The sequence below is a fragment of the Theropithecus gelada genome, chromosome 5 (genome assembly GCF_003255815.1).
Source record: "Theropithecus gelada isolate Dixy chromosome 5, Tgel_1.0, whole genome shotgun sequence".
NCBI lineage: Eukaryota > Metazoa > Chordata > Mammalia > Primates > Cercopithecidae > Theropithecus > Theropithecus gelada.
In genome coordinates this window covers 55,000,621-55,026,330 of record NC_037672.1, presented here as the reverse complement: position 1 = coordinate 55,026,330, position 25,710 = coordinate 55,000,621, and the positions used below count along the sequence as shown (strand labels likewise).

General features: G+C 41.6%; 1 protein-coding gene across 1 annotated transcript in view; it reads right to left on the bottom strand.

Annotated features, from left to right (window-relative positions):
* Window positions 1–271: 271 nt before the first annotated feature.
* SLC10A6 (solute carrier family 10 member 6) overlaps window positions 272–25,710 on the bottom strand; it is a 32,785-nt gene continuing 7,346 nt past the window's right edge. Inside the window, exons 2-6 of the mRNA XM_025386496.1 lie at window positions 10,512–10,630; window positions 9,005–9,093; window positions 5,037–5,212; window positions 2,476–2,633; window positions 272–486 (exon numbers count right to left, since the gene is read on the bottom strand). Of these exons, the coding sequence (XP_025242281.1) occupies window positions 272–486; window positions 2,476–2,633; window positions 5,037–5,212; window positions 9,005–9,093; window positions 10,512–10,630 (757 nt within the window). The remainder of the gene's footprint in view (window positions 487–2,475; window positions 2,634–5,036; window positions 5,213–9,004; window positions 9,094–10,511; window positions 10,631–25,710) is intronic.

Here is a 25,710-nt window from a genome sequence, read left to right as displayed (position 1 = left end):
ACTCAGGAGGCTGAGGCAGGAGAATGGCAGGAACCCGGGAGGCAGAGCTTGCAGTGAGCCGAGATCTCGCCACTGCACTCCGGCCAGGGTGACAGAGCGAGACTCTGTCTCAAAAAAAAAAAAAAAGAAAAGAAAATATACATATAAATATTCTAACATTGAACACTTAAATATTCACACTGGCCCTACCAACAAGATTCATGTGTCAGCTGCACACTGTCTTTACTGGCCACTGAAAAAGAAGGGTGCCAGTCCAACCAGCAAGTCCCTGCTATTCACATGAAGTGATGTGGCCAACTGGCTCGAGAGCCCTGTGGCAATCCATTGGCCCTGGTGGCCCAGGAGTGACGGCACCTTCTTCATTCACCTCCAAGAAGGCATTGGTCTCTTTGGAAGAAGTCAATTTCCTCATGTGGTAGACATCTGTACAACCTGAGTTCTTTTTTCCGTGTTTGTTCTTCAATCTCCTCTTGTATGTCTGATATGCTAAGTGTTAAAACATACAAGTATTAACAATCACTTTAACAAAGAGTCTAATTTGGTGACACTGTACACTTGTCAATCCTTCAGGTGTCTGGGTGGTATCATGTATGTATAAACACCCAGGAAAAAGAAGGGGGAAGAGAGAAAGTTATGGAACAGAAGGATTCGGTGTATCAGAATGACTCTTTTGTCTGGAGTGAACCATTTGTGATTGAGGCTCATTCATCAGGTTGCTGACAGCTCACAAACTCATATATTCATTCATTCACTCATTCACTTAGTCAGCTGGCAAATCCTGCAAGTGCTTACTAGGAGTAGGACACTCCTGGGCTCTGGGCTGGAGCTGGGAATGAGCTAGAAATGATGCTTCCCTCAGTCTCTCCAAGAGAAGGAATGAAAACATGGGTCTAAGACCAAGAGTTTGACTCTAATATGATTTATCTTATCTATTGGGGAAATTAAGCCCCAGGTATTCCTTATATTGTTATATTGATTGTTATTTCTGTATCAGTACATAATAATAACAATCAGCAATCAGTACATAATCAGTTCTATCAGTAATCATTGAGTCTTACTCAGACCTAATTCCCTAACAACAGTGAAAACGTACCATGGCCCAAGATTAAAATATATATATGTATGTGAACATATTAATATATATATTTTTCTTTTTCCACTTTTAGATTCAGGGGGTCTATGTGCATGTTTGCTTCCTGGGTATATGCGGTGATGTTGAGGTTTGGGAAACAAATAATCTTATTACCCAGGTAGTGAGCACCGTACCCAACAGTTCGTTTTTCAACCTCTGCCCCCTCCCTTCCTCTTCTAGTAGTCGCCAGTGTCTATTGCTGCCATCTTTATGTCCATGAGCACTCAATGTTTAGCTCCCACTTATAAGTGAGGTATTTGGTTTTCTGTTCTTGCATTATATATATTTTTTAAATTTATCCTCTGTGAACACACATAATAAATAACTCCAAAGTAATGTATATTTGGCTGCACTCATATGTGCATACACATATATATTTCAATATTTGTATATGTGTAATATTTCATATTTGAAAAATATTTCACAGCCATTCAGCACAAGTCTTAGTCACAGAAACATTGAAATAACTTGGCATTTGGGAGACCTGAAGGCTTTTAATGAGACCTAACAAACCAACGCTTAAGAGCAGCAAATGTCACTTTGGAGCTCAATGATTGCTCATGGAGATCTTGTCATAACAAGTTACGAAGTCTAAGTTCTGATAGTGGATTCACTTTTTTCTTTTTTTTCTTTTTTTTTTTTTTTTTTTTTGAGAGGGAGTCTCGCTCTGTGGCTCAGGCTGGAGTGCAGTGGCGCGATCTCGGCTCACTGCGAGTTCCACCTCCTGGTTCACGCCATTCTCCTGCCTCAGCCTCCCGAGTAGCTGGGACTACAGGTGACCACCACCACGCCCGGCTAATTTTTTTGTATTTTTAGTAGAGACGGGGTTTCACCAGGTGTTAGCCAGGATGGTCTCAATCTCCTAACCTCGTGATCCACCCGCCTCGGCCTCCCAAAGTGCTGGGATTACAGGCATGAGCCACCGCGCCCAGCCATGGATTCACTTTTGTGAAGTATATTGGTTTATAATTATAAGCTCATTTTCAGATTTTTTATATATTTTTCTATGAAACTCCCACTTGTGCCAAACTATCCTGTCTATGCACCTTATCGTCCCCAGAAATGTCAGGCTTTCAAAAAGTGTATCACAGTGTAGTCCCAGCTACTCGGGAGGCTGAGGCAGGAGAATGGTGTGAACCCGGGAGGTGGAGCTTGCAGTGAACAGAGATTGCGCCACGTGCTGCACTCCAGCCTGGGGGACAGAGCCAGACTCCATCCCAAAAAAAAAAAAAAAAATGCATCACAGGGGCAGCACAGGCAAGTTTGGATTGAAAAAAAAAGGTCGGTAAGTTGGGTGAACAATTTTCTGTCAGTTATTTCCTACCCAATGGGAGTTCACCCACCTGCAACAATAAGAAATCCATCTATCAGCTGGAAGAGTCCATAGGCCAGTGGGAAACTCAGCATCTGGACCAAGTGCTCAGCAGTGAAAGATAACTGGAGCATGGTGATGCACATCTGAATATTCTGAGCTCCAGTTTCTAAGGAAATCGTCCTGCACCTAGCAAAGAGAAAAAGTTTCAAGAGTAAAGCACTAGCAATAAGAACTATTCTCACATTTTCTCATATGCATCATAACAATTAGAAGCTATGACCTCAGGCCACAGAAAATGTGTACTCATTCCATAGTTATTTGCTGAATTCCTACTCTGCAGGTGGTCTTCTGAGAGGTACGGTGGAGTGGGGTTTTGCAAACCCTGCTCTAGGCATCTGAGTGAAAAGACAAAATAAACACACAGGAAAGGCTCAGCAGCAACACAAGACAAAGTATGGCCAAAGGCCACGCAGATGTAGAAATTCAGAAAATGGCAGAAGGGGTGAGAGAAGGCTTCATAGAGGAGTGAGATTAAGGATGGAAAAAATAGAAGAAGCTTTTTATGAGGGGGAAATATTATAAAAATTAAAGTGCCAGGGACAGGTGTGAGTGTGGCCTATTCAGCAGGCATTGCATATACTGTAAGCCAATCTGCACAGAGGAGAGGATTGGAGGAGATGAGAAGGGAAGGTTGAGTTAGAGATATGATGCAGGGCATGGTGGCTCATGCCTGTAATCCCAGCACTGAGAGCCAGAAGTGGGAAGATCACTTGAGCCAGGAGTTCAAGACCACCCTGGGCAACAGAGTAAGACCCTGTCTCTACAAAAAGAAAAACATATATATATAAAGACATATGAAACAACATAAACTAAACAACACTTAAAAACAAATAAACATGGCCAGGCGCAGTGGCTCATACCTGTAATCTCAGCACTTTGGGAGACCAAGGTGGGTGGATCACCTGAAGTCAGGAGTTTGAGACCAGCCTGGCCAACATGGTGAAACCCTGTCTCTACCAAAAATACAAAAATTAGCCAGGCATGGTGGTACACGCTTCTGTAATCCCAGCTACTTGGGAGGCTGAGGCATGAGAATCGCTTGAACCCAGGAGGCAGAGGTTGCACTCCAGCCTGGGCAACAAAGGTCTCAATAAATAAATAAATAAATAAATAAATAAATAAACAAAAAACCCTAAATAAAGACCAAATACCTAAAATGGTTGTCTTTGGTGAAAGTGTTTGGTAATAATTTTTCTTTTTGCTTTCTACTTTTCTATATTTTATTGGTTTTCTGGTTGCATAAAATGAAATAAACCTCATTTGAAAAAGACAAAGGAGGGAACAGAGGGAAGACCTGGGCAGGACATTGAGGGCTGAGTTAAGCAGTTTCATGTCTCCAATTTATAAAGGGAGTCTGCAGGGGTTTATACATGGAAGTGAGGAGATAAAAGAGGTGTTTCAGAAAACAAACAAGCATCTGTGTTTAAGTTGGACTGGAATGGGGAAGTAACAAGGGTGTGTAATGAGGGGGTGAAATTGCTGTCAATGGTACAGGGCAAGCTCTGTGTTCATACTTTATTTCTACTTACTCTATTGCGTGCTACACTTGCCTCAAACCACCCTCACTTCTTTCAGACTTTTGTCAAAAACTCAGTATGATTAAGCTACAAAGCTGGAACCCACACCTGTACCATTCATGAGCCAAATCTCAGTCCTGGCCTTTGTCAGGCTATCGGGTATGAAAAACATGAGATTGTGGACTACATCTTGCCATAGGAGTACTTTCTGTCCAGAGCCAATTGCATCAATTGCATTTCAACCACTCAACAGACTGTGTTCCTAATTGTTAAATTTGGAAGAAAAAAAAAAAAACCCAGGTCTAAATCCTAACTCCATTTTCTAGCTCTGTGAACTTGGTCAAGTCACTTAATTTCTCTGAAGGATCTGCTCATCAGTAGAATGAGAGTAGTGATAGGATCTACTTCTCAAGCTTGTAGTAAGAAGTAAATGAGATAGATGAGGTAAAGCTTTACCGATCACTTAGTACAATCCTAAATGTTCCCCCAAGTGGACTGGAAGTAGCATAAAGCCAATTAAAAATTCCCATCTTTCACCTTTGGAATTCAACTGCATAATTTACTTTTCTTTAAGAAATTTTTTCTGCTTTTAAAAGTAGTCCATACTTATTGAAAAGCTTCAAAAATATACCAAGGAAATACTAAAGAACTAAAATTATCCTTACTCTCCCTACTCAAAATTAAACATTGTTACCATATGGTATATTTCTTCCAGTATTTTTTGATGCATAGAACTCTTTTTGCTTTCTTCTACAAAGTGGGAATTAAATACATGTCATTTTCTATTCTTTTTTAACTTAAATTTATCTCTTCTTATCAATTTGGCCTTTGCTTTAATTTACATAAAGAATTACCACAATATTTTCCATGAATTGCCATAAGTTATCCTGCTCCGTTCCACTGTGTAAGTCAAAACTCTTCATGTCTCCTGACACAGGCAGCAAAGCCTGCCAGTGGCAGTGTGTTAACTTTACCTTCCTCAAAAAAAAGTTTATGGATAGTTCAACTATACCTTTGCCAAGACTGGTGGGTAAAAAGTGCCAGCAGAAAGCCCGTGACATGGCCAATCAAAGGAAAGATGAAACTGATGGTCAGAAGGGTGATGTCTGAATTCCAAGATCCTTTCGCCAGGACCACACCAGCAACTGCGACCACCAGAAGGAGGACCCCACCAACAATGGCCCCAATCTGAAGCAAACAATAAAATAAGTGCATATAAACTCAGGGTTTTTTGCTCTATGATACAAAGTCCATCGAGGTTGTAAAATGCTTGGGATCTAGAAATTTTAGAACAAAGTAGGGACTTAGAGATGACTGAATCCAATTTCACTTTGTAGAGGAGAAATCTGAGTTCCAAACTGGTCAAGTAACTTGCCTATGCTAGAAATGGGTGGAATTTGACACAAATCTAAGTCTTGTTTTAGCACATCTACTTTTCCCTTCAAGTAGAAGATTTTGCCAGAAAGATTGGGAGCAGAGTTTTATTGTGAGTAGAACAAAAGTGCAAAATGAATGGGATCTGACAATGAGCTTCCAACACCCCTGCACACACCTCTGTGACCCTCTGCTTGTGACCTCCAGTCTGCCCTGCCTGACCATCTGCCTCCCCTCCCACCGCCCCTTCAACCACCAGCAGCTGCCTGCTGCTTTGGTCCCTGTCCTTCTCCCCTCCAAATAAAATCTACCCATTCTTCATTGGACAATCTGAGCTAATACTCATGATCACATGAGAAATACTGATGGAGACCTCTATCCTCTCCCAAATGGATACTGTTTCTTACTTTTGTTGTTTAACAAGAACAGAAACAAAAAGCCAACAATAACAAAAACAAATTTGAGTTTTAGATAAAATAGGAAGGAAGGATGGCCTAGGGTATTTTGGGAAAATCAGGATCTTGGCAAGCTCCTGTTCATATCATGTAGACAGTAAACTGTGTACCTAGTTACAGTGTCAAACTTGATTTGAAATGATTCAGGATGTGAAGGAGGGTGGTCGTAGGAAACTAGAGAAGACAACAAACCATATACCCAATATACCATAAATGTGTTCTGGGGGTCATTTTTACTGTTTAAATACAGAGACAGACTAGACCCCTGCCTAAGAAAAAGATGCTAAGACATAAGAAAGCCTCTTGGCCAGGCAAGGTGGTTCATGTCTGTAATCTCAGAACTTCGGGAGGCCGAGGTGGGCAGATCATCTGAGGTCAGAAGTTTAAGACATCCCGGCCAACATGGCAAAATTCTATCTCTGCTAAAAAAAAAATACAAAAATCACCCAGGTATGGTGGCACATGCCTGTAATCCCAGCTATTCAGGAGGCTGAGGCGGGAGACTTACTTGAACCCGGGAGGTGGAGGTTGCAGTGAGCCAAGATTGAGCCACTGCACTCCAGCCTGGGTGACAGAGCCAGACTCCGTTTAAAAAAGAAAAGAAAAGAAAAGAAAGAAAAATGAAAGAAAGCCTCTGAATGTAACATCCCCTCTTCCTCTCTCTACCAAAGATTTCAAAGTTTAAAATCCACCAAGAGCAAATGAGGAACACTTAAGTTTGTTCAGAAAATGTGTCAGATTTAAAATTAAAATAGAACCAAGAACAGAGAATGAAGATATACTAAAATAATGATAACATTAGCCTAGTTTTTTTTTTACTAAGGTGCTGTAGAATATTTATGCCTATTATTAAATGTTTTGCCATAAATCCTATGAAATACCCAAAAGAAAAGAGTTTTCAATCTGCTCTTTACAGCAAATAAAACTGACATGTAAAAAAATTGTATCTGGTTTCTCCACTGACACTGATGGATTGATAACGGAGCTGGAAACTCCAAAATCATGATTTTTGCTGTTGTTGTTGTTAAATGCCCTTTTAAGAAAAATAATCAAAGATAGAGTATTTGAAAAGCAAGAAGTGGCCGGGCGCAGTGGCTCAAGCCTGTAATCCCAGCACGTTGGGAGGCCAAGACAGGCAGATCACGAGGTCAAGAGATCGAGACCATCCTGGCTAATACAGTGAAACCCCATCTCTACTAAAAAATAGAAAAAACTAGCTGAGCGAGATGGCGGGCACTTGTAGTCCCAGCTACTCGGGAGGCTGAGGCAGAAGAATGGCGTAAACCCGGGAGGCAGAGCTTGCAGTGAGCTGAGATCCGGCCACTGCACTCCAGCCTGGGTGACAGACCGAGACTCCGTCTCAAAAAAAAAAAAAAAAAAAAAGAAAGAAAAGCAAGAAGTTTCCATGATCATTTCCCTCCTCTTGTTTTGAAACAAAATCATAACTACCACACTGGAAATTTTCTCCTACTGAAATAACAATAATAAATGTGGAAAAGGGGCCAGGCACAGTGGCTCATGCCTGTGATCCCAACACTGGGAGGCCAAGGCAGGAGGATTCCTTGAGGCCAGGAGTTGCAAACCAGCTGGGCAACAGAGCAAGACCCCATCTCTAAAAAAAATTTATTTTTATTAGTAGGGCAGGATGGTGCATGCCTGTAGTGCTAGCTACCTCAGAGCTTGAGATGGGAGCATCATTTGAGCCTAGGAGATCAAGGTTGCAGTGAGCTATGATTGTGTCATTGCACTCCAGCCTGAGTGACAGAGCGAGACCCTGTCTCAAAAACTTAATTAATTTTTAAAAATAAATGTGGAAAAGATGGGACTGTATTCCATGAGTTCAGCTAAAAAAAGAGAGTGAAAATCAAGTGTGCACCATTGATGTTAAAGTCATCCACGTGCATTACAAATGTACTATACTAGGCCATCTTCCAGCTCTCTGTGCCCAGCTGATTTGTCTGCTTGGCAAGCCCTCTCCTCTCCTTCTCCATCGCACTGAAGGAATGGTGGGAGTTGTTTGGCCTTGTGCCTAACTGGAAAAACAGGGTCCATTGGCACAGGCATATGGAGTGGCGATGTTCTGTGAGGTAGAGCCAAACGATAAACCACAAAACAAAACTAACTGAGATTTACTACCTGAAACTCCAAGTAACCCCAAATGTTTCTTTCTTTATAAATGTAAAATATAACCAAAACATTTTTTAAATTTTCATGAAAGCCACACATATTATAACCTTCTATCTGCTAAAGTGATACATAATCAGAAAAAAAAATGGAAAGCACCCCTAGGAGACTCACATCATTGTTAAGAATGCCTCCTCTTCACGTTTTGTTTTTTTGTTTTGTTTTGTTATTAGAGATGGGGTCTCACTCTGTGATCCAGGCTCGAGTGCAATGGCACGATCATGGCTCACTGAAGCCTCAGCCTCCTGGCCTCAAGCAATCCTCCCATCTCAGCCTCCCAAAGTTCTGGGATTACAGATGTAAGCTGCTGCACCTGGCCTCTTGAATTATTTTTAAAAACCGTTTAACAAAGACATTTGCTTGTTTCTCCAGCAGACAAAGGGCAAGACTGCAAAGACAAGAGGAGGTAGAAAGTTCTAGTCACCATCATTCCATAGCTAGACTCCTCAGTGCTCTCTGGATGATTTCATTTAAACAGTCTTATTCATGTAGTCAGCAGCCCTTGCTCATGTGTACAAACGACAGCTTTGGCAGTGCCCCCAGGAATGCTTCTGCAAGACAGCCCTTCCTCTTACTCTTCCAATAAACCAGCCATATTCCTAATGGGCGCCCTTCCATGCTCACTTAAACAGCTTCTGCCTCAAGAGCACCTGTGTGAAGCCTTGTGCATGCATGGGCCTGGGCTCCTCTGTCCACACACAGCTTTAGCTTTTCTGACACTAAATCAATAGTTGCTTGTTTTCCAGGGCGTCATAAGCCTCGGGGTACAGGCCTATGGGAGTGGCAGAGCAAGGCTTACAGGGTGGAGGAAATACAATCACTGGATCCAAAACCGCAGGACGTGTAAGGAGAATTTCTGGGTGTGAGGCTGTACTCGCCAAGCTCACTTGTCCCAGCCACTGCTCGCTTCTGTCTTTCAGGCCCCTGAGTCTGAGGATGTGCCAACAGTGGCCAGGGAGTTGCTCACCTTGAGAATGATTTTGGATTGTTTTGGCCATCTGTAATTCACACAGACACCGAAGGCCACGGGGATAGTCAGGCACACAAGGGTAATTCCTAAAGAGAAGAAAAATCCATCAGTGTTTTCCCTGTCACCCTGACTGCACAGCACTTGTCAACAACTTCCATTTCATTTAGATAACAGCTTTAAACTGACATTTTCCCATGCCACTTTCCAAATCTGGACGAATGCCTACAATATTGGCTCCAAAGTTATATAAGCTCCTCATAACATTTTGTGTCTTGTTTGTGAGTGCCTTTCAGAACATATTATCAAAGCAGAATATATTAAATAACTTACTGATCAGAAAAAAGTTGCACATAAAATCACAGTTTCTAAATTAAGGTTTCCCTCAAGTTTTACAGATTCAGTGGGCTCCTGCTGTTGTGAGGAAGTGGTTTCATTCATGGTTTTGAACTATGGGCCATGGGTTGTAAGCCCTCAAGGTGTTTATCTGATACACCAGACTGACACTGACAGTCTTAAGAATCATAATGTCAGCCAGGCGTGGTGACTCACACCTGTAATCCTAGCACTTTGGGAGGCCAAGGTGGGCGGATTGCCTGAGCTCAAGAGTTTGAGACCAGCCTGGGCAACACGGTGAAACCCAATCCCTACTAAATACAAAAAAAATTAGCCGGGTGTGGTGGTGTGAACCTGTAGTCCCAGCTACTCGGGAGGCTGAGGCAGGAGAAGGCAGAAGTTGCAGTGAGCCGAGATCACACCACTGCACTCCAGCCTGAGTGATAGAGCAAAACTCTTTCTCAAAAAAAAAAAATAGTACCTATCACTTCTCCAAAAACTGACCATACTAGAAAAGGCAGATCATTTCACCACATTTCTCTTCTAAGCTTGGTAAACCCACAGAGATCTTTAGGAAAATGGCAGACTTTAATGAGAAATAGTATTCAGAAGAGGAGACAATGAAAGAGATATGGGTGTGACTGTGACATGTAGATGAGTTTTCATAATCAGTAAGAATTATTTACATTCAACCTCCACGAAAAAGTCAAGGTTCGCAGGCAATGTGAAAGGTGGTCACAGGAAGGTCTACTTAGAGCCACTAGATCCAGTTAAACCTTGGAGCATAAAGAGTCCAGTTGCTTTATAGTCTAGTTATAGAAGGGTTTGAGCCTTGCTTTTTCAAAGTAAATTATCTGGCTTTCTTTTTTTTTTCAAAAATGCACTCTTGTAGGGGTGAAATTTTGCACTTTGTAGTCATATTCCCAGGTTAGAACTCCAGTTCTGTACTCACCAGCTGCATAATTTTGATCAAGTTACTAAACCTCTTGAAGCCTAAAGGTTTAGGAGATTGAGCTGGTGACAGAATCTACACTGTAGGGTTCTTTAAGGAATTAAATTAGGTACTAAAAAAAAAAAAAGTCCCTGCATAAAGAGTTATGTAATTAAGAGCAGCTATTATTAGTGTCATCACCATTACTGTTAGTCCTCCATTTCCCAGGCCCATACAGACCTATGTTCTGATAAGGAATGGTGAGATTCTGCTGAAGACTCCAGGACCAGGCGTAGAGATAAATGCAGAGTGGCATCATTCCCAGGGCGGCCACGGTGGAACAGGTTGTCATACTGATGCTGAAATTAAAATTAATACAATGCTTAGGAGGGAGCAATGGACATGAATTACTTAGTCTTTACCAGAAACAACTCCTGGGACAGAATTTCCTAGAGATTACATGGACTAAGCTCCTTGGAGCTCATTTCTCTCCTATTATTTAACAAACGATGGCTATATTTGTGGTCTACAAAGAGATTTCCAGCAGTTCTTGTCATCCATCAATTACCTCATATTTATTTTACTATCTACTTGCCTTAAACATTCTGCTACAGGCACTATAGAATTCTTCTCTTATCTAGTTCTTTTTTATTGAAGTATAATCCACAAGCCATAAAATTCATCATTTTAAATTATACAATTCAGCAGTTTTTAGTATAGTCACAACATTATGCATTAATAGCACCATTTCCAGGATACTTTCATCATCTCAGAAAGAAACCCCATCCCCATTAGCAGTCATTCCCCAGTCCCTGCTTCCCCCGGCCCTTAACCAGCACAAATCTACTTTCCATCTTTACAGGATTACCTGTTCTGGACATCTTAGATGAACAGAATCATACATGTAGCCTTTTTTCTGTGTCTAGCTTCTTTCCCTTAGCATAACATTTTCAAGGTTTGATAACAGTTTGACTGTCCTCTCCAACTCTCATGGTGAAATGTGATTCCCAACGTTGGAGGTGAGGGCAAGTGGGAAATGTCGGGGTCACAGGGGCACATCCTTCGTGAACAGGTTGGTGCCATTCTCATGGGATTCACTGAGTTCTCACTCAGTTCTTTTTTTTTTTTTTTTTAATTTATTTATTATTATTATACTTTAAGTTGTAGGGTACATGTGCATAACGTGCAGGTTTGTTACATATGTATACTTGTGCCATGTTGGTGTGCTGCACCCATCAACTCGTCATTTACATCAGGTATAACTCCCAATGCTATCCCTCCCCCCTCCCCCCTCCCCATGATAGGCCCCGGTGTGTGATGTTCCCCCTCCTGAGTCCAAGTGATCTCATTGTTCAGTTCCCACCTATGAGTGAGAACATGCGGTGTTTGGTTTTCTGTTCTTGTGATAGTTTGCTAAGAATGATGGTTTCCAGCTGCATCCATGTCCCTACAAAGGACACAAACTCATCCTTTCTTATGGCTGCATAGTATTCCATGGTGTATATGTGCCACATTTTCTTAATCCAGTCTGTCACTGATGGACATTTGGGTTGATTCCAAGTCTTTGCTATTGTGAATAGTGCTGCAATAAACATACGTGTGCATGTGTCTTTATAGCAGCATAATTTATAATCCTTTGGGTATATACCCAGTAATGGGATGGCTGGGTCATATGGTACATCTAGTTCTAGATCCTTGAGGAATCGCCATACTGTTTTCCATAATGGTTGAACTAGTTTACAATCCCACCAACAGTGTAAAAGTGTTCCTATTTCTCCACATCCTCTCCAGCACCTGTTGTTTCCTGACTTTTTAATGATCGCCATTCTAACTGGTGTGAGATGGTATCTCATTGTGGTTTTGATTTGCATTTCTCTGATGGCCAGTGATGATGAGCATTTTTTCATGTGTCTGTTGGCTGTATGAATGTCTTCTTTTGAGAAATGTCTGTTCATATCCTTTGCCCACTTTTTGATGGGGTTGTTTGTTTTTTTCTTGTAAATTTGTTTGAGTTCTTTGTAGGTTCTGGATATTAGCCCTTTGTCAGATGAGTAGATTGCAAAAATTTTCTCCCATTCTGTAGGTTGCCTGTTCACTCTGATGGTAGTTTCTTTTGCTGTGCAGAAGCTCTTTAGTTTAATGAGATCCCATTTGTCAATTTTGGCTTTTGCTGCCGTTGCTTTTGGTGTTTTAGACATGAAGTCTTTGCCCATGCCTATGTCCTGAATGGTACTACCTAGGTTTTCCTCTAGGATTTTTATGGTATTAGGTCTAACATTTAAGTCTCTAATCCATCTTGAATTAATTTTCGTATAAGGAGTAAGGAAAGGATCCAGTTTCAGCTTTCTACTTATGGCTAGCCAATTTTCCCAGCACCATTTATTAAATAGGGAATCCTTTCCCCATTTCTTGTTTCTCTCAGGTTTGTCAAAGATCAGATGGTTGTAGATGTGTGGTATTATTTCTGAGGACTCTGTTCTGTTCCATTGGTCTATATCTCTGTTTTGGTACCAGTACCATGCTGTTTTGGTTACTGTAGCCTTGTAGTATAGTTTGAAGTCAGGTAGCGTGATGCCTCCAGCTTTGTTCTTTTGACTTAGGATTGTCTTGGAGATGCGGGCTCTTTTTTGGTTCCATATGAACTTTAAAGCAGTTTTTTCCAATTCTGTGAAGAAACTCATTGGTAGCTTGATGGGGATGGCATTGAATCTATAAACTACCTTGGGCAGTATGGCCATTTTCACGATATTGATTCTTCCTATCCATGAGCATGGTATGTTCTTCCATTTGTTTGTGTCCTCTTTTATTTCACTGAGCAGTGGTTTGTAGTTCTCCTTGAAGAGGTCCTTTACATCCCTTGTAAGTTGGATTCCTAGGTATTTTATTCTCTTTGAAGCAATTGTGAATGGAAGTTCATTCCTGATTTGGCTCTCTGTTTGTCTGTTACTGGTGTATAAGAATGCTTGTGATTTTTGCACATTAATTTTGTATCCTGAGACTTTGCTGAAGTTGCTTATCAGCTTAAGGAGATTTTGGGCTGAGACAATGGGGTTTTCTAAATATACAATCATGTCATCTGCAAAGAGGGACAATTTGACTTCTTCTTTTCCTAACTGAATACCCTTGATTTCTTTCTCTTGCCTGATTGCCCTAGCCAGAACTTCCAACACTATGTTGAATAGGAGTGGTGAGAGAGGGCATCCCTGTCTTGTGCCAGTTTTCAAAGGGAATTTTTCCAGTTTTTGCCCATTCAGTATGATATTGGCTGTGGGTTTGTCATAAATAGCTCTTATTATTTTGAGGTACATTCCATCAATACCGAATTTATTGAGCGTTTTTAGCATGAAGGGCTGTTGAATTTTGTCAAAAGCCTTTTCTGCATCTATTGAGATAATCATGTGGTTCTTGTCTTTGGTTCTGTTTATATGCTGGATTATGTTTATTGATTTGCGAATGTTGAACCAGCCTTGCATCCCAGGGATGAAGCCCACTTGATCATGGTGGATAAGCTTTTTGATGTGTTGCTGAATCCGGTTTGCCAGTATTTTATTGAGGATTTTTGCATCGATGTTCATCAGGGATATTGGTCTAAAATTCTCTTTTTTTGTTGTGTCTCTGCCAGGCTTTGGTATCAGGATGATGTTGGCCTCATAAAATGAGTTAGGGAGGATTCCCTCTTTTTCTATTGATTGGAATAGTTTCAGAAGGAATGGTACCAACTCCTCCTTGTACCTCTGGTAGAATTCAGCTGTGAATCCATCTGGTCCTGGACTTTTTTTGGTTGGTAGGCTATTAATTATTGCCTCAATTTCAGAGCCTGCTATTGGTCTATTCAGGGATTCAACTTCTTCCTGGTTTAGTCTTGGAAGAGTGTAAGCGTCCAGGAAATTATCCATTTCTTCTAGATTTTCCAGTTTATTTGCGTAGAGGTGTTTATAGTATTCTCTGATGGTAGTTTGTATTTCTGTGGGGTCGGTGGTGATATCCCCTTTTTCATTTTTAATTGCGTCGATTTGATTCTTCTCTCTTTTCTTCTTTATTAGTCTTGCTAGTGGTCTGTCAATTTTGTTGATCTTTTCAAAAAACCAACTCCTGGATTCATTGATTTTTTGGAGGGTTTTTTGTGTCTCTATCTCCTTCAGTTCTGCTCTGATCTTACTTATTTCTTGCCTTCTGCTAGCTTTCGAATGTGTTTGCTCTTGCTTCTCTAGTTCTTTTAATTGCGATGTTAGAGTGTCAATTTTAGATCTTTCCTGCTTTCTCTTGTGGGCATTTAGTGTTATAAATTTCCCTCTACACACTGCTTTAAATGTGTCCCAGAGATTCTGGTATGTTGTATCTTTGTTCTCATTGGTTTCAAAGAACATCTTTATTTCTGCCTTCATTTCGTTATGTACCCAGTAGTCATTCAGGAGCAGGTTGTTCGGTTTCCATGTAGTTGAGCGGTTTTGATTGAGTTTCTTAGTCCTGAGTTCTAGTTTGATTGCACTGTGGTCTGAGAGACAGTTTGTTATAATTTCTGTTCTTGTACATTTGCTGAGGAGTGCTTTACTTCCAATTACGTGGTCAATTTTGGAGTAAGTACGATGTGGTGCTGAGAAGAATGTATATTCTATTGATTTGGGGTGGAGAGTTCTATAGATGTCTATTAGGTCTGCTTGCTGCAGAGATGAGTTCAATTCCTGGATATCCTTGTTAACTTTCTGTCTCATTGATCTGTCTAATGTTGACAGTGGAGTGTTGAAGTCTCCCATTATTATTGTATGGGAGTCTAAGTCTCTTTGTAAGTCTCTAAGGACTTGCTTTATGAATCTGGGTGCTCCTGTATTGGGTGCATATATATTTAGGATAGTTAGCTCTTCCTGTTGAATTGATCCCTTTACCATTATGTAATGGCCTTCTTTGTCTCTTTTGATCTTTGATGGTTTAACGTCTGTTTTATCAGAGACTAGTATTGCAACCCCTGCTTTTTTTTGTTCTCCATTTGCTTGGTAAATCTTCCTCCATCCCTTTATTTTGAGCCTATGTATGTCTCTGCGTGTGAGATGGGTCTCCTGAATACAACAGACTGATGGGTCTTGACTCTTTATCCAGTTTGCCAGTCTGTGTCTTTTAATTGGAGCATTTAGTCCATTTACATTTAAGGTTAAGATTGTTATGTGTGAACTTGATCCTGCCATTATGATATTAACTGGTTATTTTGCTCGTTAGTTGATGCAGTTTCTTCCTAGCCTCGATGGTCTTTACATTTTGGCATGTTTTTGCAATGGCTGGTACCAGTTGTTCCTTTCCATGTTTAGTGCTTCCTTCAGGGTCTCTTTTAAGGCAGGCCTAGTGGTGACAAAATCTCTAAGCATTTGCTTATCTGTAAAGGATTTTATTTCTCCTCCACTTATGAAACTTAGTTTGGCTGGATATGAAATTCTGGGTTTAAAATTCTTTTCTTTAAGAATGTTGAATATTGGCCCCCACTCTCTTCTGGTTTGTAGAGTTTCTGCCGAGAGATCTGCTGTTAGTCTGATGGGCTTCCCTTTGTGGGTAACCCGACCTTTCTCTCTGGCTGCCCTTAACATTTTTTCCTTCATTTCAACTTTGGTGAATCTGGCAATTATGTGTCTTGGAGTTGCTCTTCTCGAGGAGTATCTTTGTGGCGTTCTCTGTATTTCCTGGATTTGAATGTTGGCCTGCCCTACTAGGTTGGGGAAGTTCTCCTGGATGATATCCTGAAGAGTGTTTTCCAACTTGGTTCCATTTTCCCCCTCACTTTCAGGCACCCCAATCAGACGTAGATTTGGTCTTTTTACATAATCCCATACTTCTTGCAGGCTTTGTTCATTTCTTTTTCTTCTTTTTTCTTTTGCTTTCTCTTCTCGCTTCATTTCATTCATTTGATCCTCAATCGCTGATACTCTTTCTTCCAGTTGATCGAGTCGGTTACTGAAGCTTGTGCATTTGTCACGTATTTCTCGTGTCATGGTTTTCATCTCTTTCATTTCGTTTATGACCTTCTCTGCATTAATTAGTCTAGCCGTCAATTCTTCCACTTTTTTTTCAAGATTTTTAGTTTCTTTGCGCTGGGTACGTAATTCCTCCTTTAGCTCTGAGAAATTTGATGGACTGAAGCCTTCTTCTCTCATCTCGTCAAAGTCATTCTCCTTCCAGCTTTGATCCGTTGCTGGCGATGAGCTGCGCTCCTTTGCCGGGGGAGATGCGCTCTTATTTTTTGAATTTCCAGCTTTTCTGCCCTGTTTTTTCCCCATCTTTGTGGTTTTATCTGCCTCTGGTCTTTGATGATGGTGATGTACTGATGGGGTTTTGGTGTAGATGTCCTTCCTGTTTGATAGTTTTCCTTCTAACAGTCAGGACCCTCAGCTGTAGGTCTGTTGGAGATTGCTTGAGGTCCACTCCAGACCCTGTTTGCCTGGGTATCAGCAGCAGAGGCTGCAGAAGATAGAATATTGCTGAACAGCGAGTGTACCTGTCTGATTCTTGCTTTGGAAGCTTCCTCTCAGGGGTGTACTCCACCCTGTGAGGTGTGGGGTGTCAGACTGCCCCTAGTGGGGGATGTCTCCCAGTTAGGCTACTCAGGGGTCAGGGACCCACTTGAGCAGGGAGTCTGTCCCTTCTCAGATCTCAACCTCCGTGTTGGGAGATCCACTGCTCTCTTCAAAGCTGTCAGACAGAGTCGTTTGCGTCTGCAGAGGTTTCTGCTGTGTTTGTTATTGTTTACTGTGCCCTGTCCCCAGAGGTGGAGTCTACAGAGACAGGCAGGTTTCCTTGAGCTGCTGTGAGCTCCACCCAGTTCGAGCTTCCCAGCAGCTTTGTTTACCTACTTAAGCCTCAGCAATGGTGGGCGCCCCTCCCCCAGCCTCGCTGCTGCCTTGCCGGTAGATCACAGACTGCTGTGCTAGCAATGAGGGAGGCTCCGTGGGTGTGGGACCCTCCCGGCCAGGTGTGGGATATGATCTCCTGGTGTGCCTGTTTGCTTAAAGCGCAGTATTGGGGTGGGAGTTACCCAATTTTCCAGGTGTTGTGTGTCTCAGTTCCCCTGGCTAGGAAAAGGGATTCCCTTCCCCCTTGCACTTCCCAGGTGAGGCGATGCCTCGCCCTGCTTCAGCTCTCGCTGGTCGGGCTGCAGCAGCTGACCAGCACCGATCGTCCGGCACTCCCCAGTGAGATGAACCCAGTACCTCAGTTGAAAATGCAGAAATCACCGGTCTTCTGTGTCGCTCGCGCTGGGAGTTGGAGACTGGAGCTGTTCCTATTCGGCCATCTTGCTCCCGACCCTCACTCAGTTCTTATGAGCTCTAGTTGTTAAAAAGAGTCTGACACCTCCTTCCCCTCTCTTACCATGTGATGCCTGCTCCTCTTCCCCTTCCACCATGGGTGGGGTCTTCATGAGGCCCTCACCAGACGCAGATGCTGGCACTATACTTCTTATGTACAGCCTGCAGACCCACTAGCCAAATAAACCTGTTTTCCTTAGAAATTACCTACCCTCAGGTATTCCTTTATGGCAACACAAATGGGATAAGACAAGGTTTATCCATGTTTTAACATATATCAGAGCTTCATTCTTTTTATGTCCTTATTCTATTAATATAGTGCATCACATTGATTTTTCTGCATATTGAATCAACTTTGCATTTTGAAATAAATCATATTTGGTCTTGGTGTATAATCCTAGATTCAATGTGATAGTATTTTTTATTGAAAATTTGTGCATGTATATTCATAAGAAGTATTGATCTACAGTTTTCTTTTCTAGTGATATCTAGTTTTGGTACCAAGGGGATTGGAAGTGTATTAGGCTGTTTGCATAGCCATAAAGAAATACCTGAGGCTGGGTAATTTATAAAGGAGGGTCAGAGATCTGCAGGCAGTACAAGCATGGTTCCAGCATCTGCTCCTGGTGAGGACCTCAGGAAGTTCACAATCACGGCAGAAGGCAAAGGGGAAGCGGGAGCAGGCATCTCACATGGCCAGAGGGGGTGCAAGAGAGTGAGAAAGGGGAGGTCCCAGACTTTTAAACAATCAGATTTCATGTGAACTAACTAAGCAAGAACTCACTTATCACCAAAGAGATGGCATTAACCATTCATGAGAGATCCACCCCATGATCCAGTCGCCTCCCACCAGGCCCCACCTCCAATACTGGAATCACATTTCAACATGAGATGTGGAGAGAACAAACACCCAAACCATATCAGCAAGTTAGAATGCCACAAAGCTGACTAAACGCCTGCTCAGTGTGAAGTGCTAATAAATATCTGTCAGGAAGAAGTCACCCAAACACCACATGCCATAAGCTCCCCATTGGATAGGGCAGTGGCCCCCACAGTCGCTGACCTGCAGACAGAGCAAGTTGGTTAGGGCAAGGGAGGGTACAGAACCACAGAGAAAGGGAACTGATGTGAGATGCTAGACTGAATTAAGAATTCTGTTTCAATTCTGATATCGTGTGATCCTATGATTAGAAACTGGGTTTGGGCCAAGTGTGGTGGTTCACACCTGGGATCCCAGCACTTTGGGAGGCCAAGGCAGGCAGATCACCTGAGGTCAGGAGTTTGAGACCAGCCTGGCCAACATGGTGAAACTCCGTCTGTACGAACAATATAAAAATTAGCTGGGGGTGGTGTCAGGCACCTGTAATCCCAGCTACTTGGGAGGCTGAGGCAGGATAATCACTTGAACCCAGGAGGCGGAGGTTGCAGTGAGCCAAGATCATGCCACTGCACTCCAGCCTGGGCAACAGAGTGAAACTCCATCTCAAAAAAAAGAAAAAAGATGAAAGAAAAGAAAGAAAGAGACGAAGGAAGGAAGGAAGGAAGGAAGGAAGGAAGGAAGGAAGGAAGGAAGGAAGGAACGAAGGAAGGAAGGAAGGAAGGAAAGAAAGAGAGAGAAAGAAAGAAAAGAAAGAAAGAAAGAGAGAGAGAAAGAAAGAAAAAAAGAAAAGGAAGGAAGGAAGGAAAGAAGGAAGGAAGAGGAGGGAGAAACTGAGATTTGACATTGAAGTAGAGTGGTGAGTTAGAGTACAAATTAAGATTTCTAGACTTCAAAATGATGGTGTGATACACAAAAAAGCTGAGTCACTTAGCATCAATTTGAGGGGTTGTGTTAAGTAAGGTGATAGTGGGACATCCAGTCTTTGGTGAACAAACCTGGGAAGATTTCTAAAGACAATTAGTCTGTTTATCTCTGTCATTATTGGGGTTGTCTCTGTCCACCTTGGAAAGTGAAATGTGGGTTTGTGAGCTGGATGAACCAAACCAAAACCAACAGCCATGCTACATAGTTTTACCAGGAAAACAACTGAGACCATCAGAAGGAAGTTGTGGTTTGTTTATCTCTATTATTATTGAGGTTAATTGTCTCTAAGTAAAAAGGCTAACACATCTTAAGTGCAACAGACCTTAAGAACTTTTAAGTACCTAATGTCTGTGGTGGAGGGGGAAGAGTACTTGGTTTGGAGTCCTCAAAAACTGTGTATCGTGATTACTGCTATGGTCTGAATGTGTCCTTCAAAATTCATAGGCTGGAAGTCAAATCCTTAAGGCAACAGTATTGAGAGATGGAGCTTTCTGGGAGGTGTTTAGATCATGATGAATCCACCTTCATAAATGAATTAATGCCATTTTAAGAGGACTCCACCAAGGAAGTTTATTCCTTTTTGCCCTTCTCTCTTCCACCACGTGAGGAGCAAGAAGGCCCTCACCAGACAATAGTTGCCAGCTATTGATCTTAGACTTCCCAGCCTCCAGAATGTAAGAGAATAATTTCTCTTCTCTATACATTACCCAGTCTCGGGTATCCTGTATAGCAGCACAAAATGTACTAAGACAATTACTATACTGTTATTGCATTATATGAACTAAGTTACTGCTTCACACATTTGTAATTTGTTATTTTTTGTTGTTTTTTGAAATGGAGTCCCACTCTGTCACCCAGGCTGGAGTGCAGTGGCGCAATCTCGGCTCACTGCAACCTCCGCCTCCTGGGTTCAAGTGATTCTCCTGCCTCAGCCTCCTGAGTAGCTGGGATTACAGATGCCTGCCACCACACCCGGGTAATTTTTGTACTTTTAGTAGAGACAGGGTTTCACTATGTTGGCCAGGCTGTCTCGAACTCCTGACCTCAGGTGATCTACCCGCCTTGGCCTCCTAAAGTGCGTGAGCCACCACACCTGGCCATAATATATTGTGTTTTTGTATTTTCCATATATATTTTTAGTCTACATTTTTTATTTAGGGAAAAGCACTTAGCTACATTAACTGATAGTTAATATTTTATGTATTTTAAAGCCTCCTGTGCTCTAAACCAGGGAGAGGAAGAAGAGCCCATGGTGCATGTAGAGAAAGGAAAGAAAGAGAGAAAGGAAAGAGAAAGAAAGAAAGGAAGGAAAGAGAAAGAAAGAAAGAAAGAAAAAGAAAGAGAAAGAAAGAAAGAAAGAAAGAAAGAAAGAAAGAAAGAAAGAAAGAAAGAAAGAAGGAAAGAAAGAAAGAAAGAAAGAAAGAAAGAAAAAGAAAGAAAGAAAGAGGGAGGGAGGGAGGGAAGGAAGGAGGGAAGGAGGGAGGGAGGAGGGAGGGAAGGAAGGAAGGAAGGAAGGAAAGAAGGAAGGAAGGAAGGAAAACTGAGATTTGAGAAGCAAATAAGCAAAACATCATGTTGTACACCATAAATATATATAATTTAACTTGTCAATTAAAAATAAAATTTAAAAAAGAAGTCAGTGGAGAGCTGGGAGGTTATATTTCATGACAGCTAACAAAAGAGAGCTCCCAAATGAAGGTAAAAATCAGAGAGGATGAGAACTGAAGAACTAGATTCAGTACCATTCAACCTTACCTCACTTTTTGGTGCCTTCCATCCCAAATCTATTCTTTCCATCTCAATCTCACTCCCAATCCCCAAGCTAAGGCTGTATTTTGTACTTACCTGAGTGATAGAACCAGTGAAAGAATGCATTAGTAAAATTAGGGGAAAGAAAATAAATGGAAAGAAGATACCCATCAGACCAGTCAGATATTTTATCTTTCAATTTGCTGGAAAAAATTACACAATCTGTTTAAGCACGTACGTACTGTTTATAGACACTGTGCTCATTCTGTGTACAAGACACAAATGACTGACAGACTGAGAAGCAGACTGCCCTCCTGCTCTACAAAGGAGAAGGAGGAGGCCCTTCATATGTCAAGGTCTTCTGCAGAGACAGCGAGGGTCCTTCAGCACTTTATTGGGTCTACAAGTCATCCATCACTCTTCCTCCTAATCTATATCACCATTGCTTCCATCCAATTACCCTGCCTATAAAACAATACGTCTATGACTACTTCAACATTTTCTGCCAGGAGAATGTTTACACTCTTGACAAAGCAGCATCTATTTTACTTCAATGATACTAAAAAGATTCCCTCTGCGCTCTCACTCATTGCTGGTAAAAATGGTACACCACGGAGGGTGTCTGGCAATATCTAGGAAAATTAGCGATCCTCCTTCTAGGATTCTGAATCCACGGCCCTCCGGACACAGTTTTATTGATATTGGCTCATGAATTATACACACGCTGTACCCTACACAAGTGCTTATGTACCTGTCCATCTGTGCCACAGTGAGCAGCATAAGAGCCAGGTCCTATTTTCCTCTCCATCTCTAGGAGCTGGCATAGTCTCATGCTGCAGCACATTGGAAGAGCTCGTTAAATACTTACTGAATAAATGTATGAATCGAAGAATGACCCAGTGTCAACACACTGGTGCTACGGAAATATTCTCTCTGTCCCCCTCATATGTCATGTATCTGCAGGTGAACATTGGTAAAAATCTTACTGAAATGACTCCTTTATACTTAGTTCATATGGTAAACAGTCCATAGCAATACAGAAAAAGAGACTTTCTATAAAATTATGCTCTTCCGGCAGGGCATGGTGGCTCACGCCTGTAATCCCAGCACTTTGTGACGCCAAGGCTTGCGGATTACCTGAGATCAGAAGTTCGAGACCAGCTTGGCCAACATGGTGAAACCCCGTCTCTACTAAAAATACAAAAATTAGCCGGGCGTGGCAGCACACGCTTGTAATTCCAGCTACTCGGGAGGCTGAGGCAGGAGAATTGCTTGAGCCTGGGAGATGGAGGTTGCAGTGAGCCGAGATCATGCCACTGAACTCCAGCCTGGGCGACAGAGTGAGACTCCGTCTTAAAAAAAAAAAAAATATATATATATATATATATATACACACACACACACACACACACACACACACACACTCTTCCAAGACAAAAGCAAGTAAACTTTTAAGAAGCAAATATTTAGCTGATTGGTGCTCCTTTCAGAAATCCAGACTTAGATAACTTACAATTATGTGTATACATCCTTCTGCTCTTTTATTTCTCTTTTAAGCAGTCCATTTATTTCATGATTGTTTGTTAAATCAATAGGACTTTTTTTCTTTCATTATTTTTCTTTTTAAAGGCACCAGACCAGGTGCAGTGCCTCACGCCTGTAATTCCAGCAATTTGGGAGGCTGAATTGGTAGGACTGCTTGAGACCAGGAGTTTAAGAGCAGCCTGAGCAACATAGAGAAACCCTGGTCTCTACAAAAACAACAACAACAACAAAGTACAAAAATTAGCTGAATGTGGTGGTACACACCTGTAGTCCCAGCTACTTGGGAGGTTGAGACAGGAGGATGACTTGAGCTCAGGAGTTTGAGGTTGCAGTGAGCTATGATCACACCACAACACTCCAGCCTTGGGGACAGAAGGAGGCCCTGTCTCTAAAAACAAAAAAAAAGGAGCCTTATAATACCTTACTCGGCAGCTTGGTTGCTTTTTACCCCACTTCATCTATCACAGACATCCTCTCAGATCAGTACCTTTAAACTTATTCTTTTAAAGACTGCGAAGTATGCCATAATCTAAATATGCCATAATTCCTTCAATCACTTCATTAACAGTAGGTCAGTTGCTTTTAGTTTTTTGCCATTATAAATAATGTTATAATAAACACTCATATATATTTCACTTGAAATAATTCTTTTCTTTCTGTGAATTCCCCAAGGCAGAATTGCTATGTAAAAGTCTGTGTTTTTTGTTTTAACACATACTTCCAGATTACTTTCCAAAAAGATTGCTAAATTTCACAATCTTGCCTACTCTGGATGTGATCAGTCCCTTCTAATTGTCATGCCAGCGTTGAAAAATTGATCTCACTCTTGTTACACTCTTTTTTTTTTTTTTTTTTTTTGAGATGGAGTCTCACTCTGTCACTCAGGCTGGAGTGCAGTGGCGTGATCTTGGCTCACTGCAACCTCCACCTCCCAGGTTCAAGCGATTCTCTCTGCCCCAGCCTCCTGAGTAGGTGGGATTACAGGCACCCACCACCACGCCTGACTAATTTTTTTTTTTTTTTAAATTTTTAGTAAAGACAGGGTTTTACCATGTTGGCCAGGCTGGTATCGAACTCCAGACCTCAGGTGATCCACCCACCTCAGCCTCCCAAAGTGCTGGGATTACAGGCGTGAGCCACCACGCCTGGCCTCCACTCTGGATTCTATCAGGTTGTGCTTTCTTTCATGTCAAGTGGCTTCTTCTGTGTCCTCTAAACAATCTTGCTTGTCAGACTTCTTCTCAACTTGTAGGAGTTCTTTTAAAATTAGGGCTCATATTATCATGAACAACACAAGTATTTTTCCCAAGCATGGTATATATCTTTGACTTTGCTTATGACTTACTATAAAAAAGCTGCGCTCTCACTCATTGCTGGTAAAAATGGTACACCACGGAGGGTGTCTGGCAATATCTAGGAAAATTAGCGATCCTCCTTCTAGGATTCTGAATCCACGGCCCTCCGGACACAGTTTTATTGATATTGGCTCATGAATTATACACACGCTGTACCCTACACAAGTGCTTAGGTACCTGTCCATCTGTGCCAGAGTGAGCAGCATAAGAGCCAGGTCCTATTTTCCTGTCCATCTCTAGGAGCTGGCATAGTCTCATGCTGTTTTTTTCTAGCACTTTGGGAGGCCGAGACGGGCGGATCACGAGGTCAGGAGATCGAGACCATCCTGGCTAACACGGTGAAACCCCGTCTCTACTAAAAAAATACAAAAAACTAGCCGGGCGAGGTGGCTGGCGCCTGTAGTCCCAGCTACTCGGGAGGCTGAGGCAGGAGAATAGCGTAAACCCGGGAGGCGGAGCTTGCAGTGAGCTGAGATCCGGCCACTGCACTCCAGTCTGGGCGACAGAGCGAGACTCCGTCTCAAAAAAAAAAAAAAGCTGTTTTTTTAAAGGCTTCTGAGTTTCTTATCTTAAAGACCTATACCCTGATCTGAGGGCATTCAAATGTTGCCTTCTACTTTTTACTTTTATACTTGTATTTTCAATTCACTTAAAATTTGTATTTTACATGGTAACAGGTATAAGACTAATCTATTTTTTCTATTAATATATTGAGATGCAAGTGTGTCAATATAATTTACTAAAATAAACCATTTTCCACTATACTGAAGTGTCACCTTCATCATATATTAAATGGCCAAGTGTATACAAATTATTTTCTGGAAATTCTATTCGAGCTCATCGATAAATAACTTTATTTTTCCCTGAACAAATACTAGACTAATTCAAGTGTTTTCATATATGATAGGGCAAATACCTCCACATAACTTTTCCTTTTCAAACTTGTCTTAGCAGTTCTTGCATATATTTTATTCCATATGAAACCCGAAATTACTTTATCCTGTTAAGAATGCTTACTTTAAGCAAAGACTTCTTCCTGATTGGTGAGCAATTTAAAAGAAAAACAGCAGTTTGCCACAGCTCTCAGACCTCTGTATCCACGAAGAGGATGTTTGGAAAGTTTTTTCCCAATTCTTAGTCTACGATAGTGCTACATTCCTTGACTGTCCATATTACCAAGTCCTGAATGGAATTCCATATTACATCACTTTTCTCTTGAACTTCTGGAGAATCAGCACAACATTTCTCTACTGAATGTCTTTGGCTCAAACAGCAGAAAGGAAAGATTCATGATTATGGGAAGCAAAGTGAGATTTATATCAGACTGATTCTATATCCTTGATTACCTACGTGATTGCTTCCATCTTTATTCAATTTTCAAGCCCATGGTGATCATGATATTGGTCAAGGATGGCAAGAGGTGATCCTGGTGCTCTGCCAACTGTTACAAAACCAGCAAGGCTGGAAAAGTACACAGTGAAGGCCTGTGAGCACAGTGGAAAGTCACGCCTTGTATTTTTAGCCATGAAATTCCAACGTAGCATAAACAGAGGATGTGGCTAAGTAGATCTCTTGACTTTTCATGTATAGGAAAATTTTTGGCAAAATGTAACTTCAGTATAACAAGATCCCACTTGCATTAAGAAGAATAGCATCATCATCTCCAAACTATTACAGAAAATAATGAGACAGATTCAGCA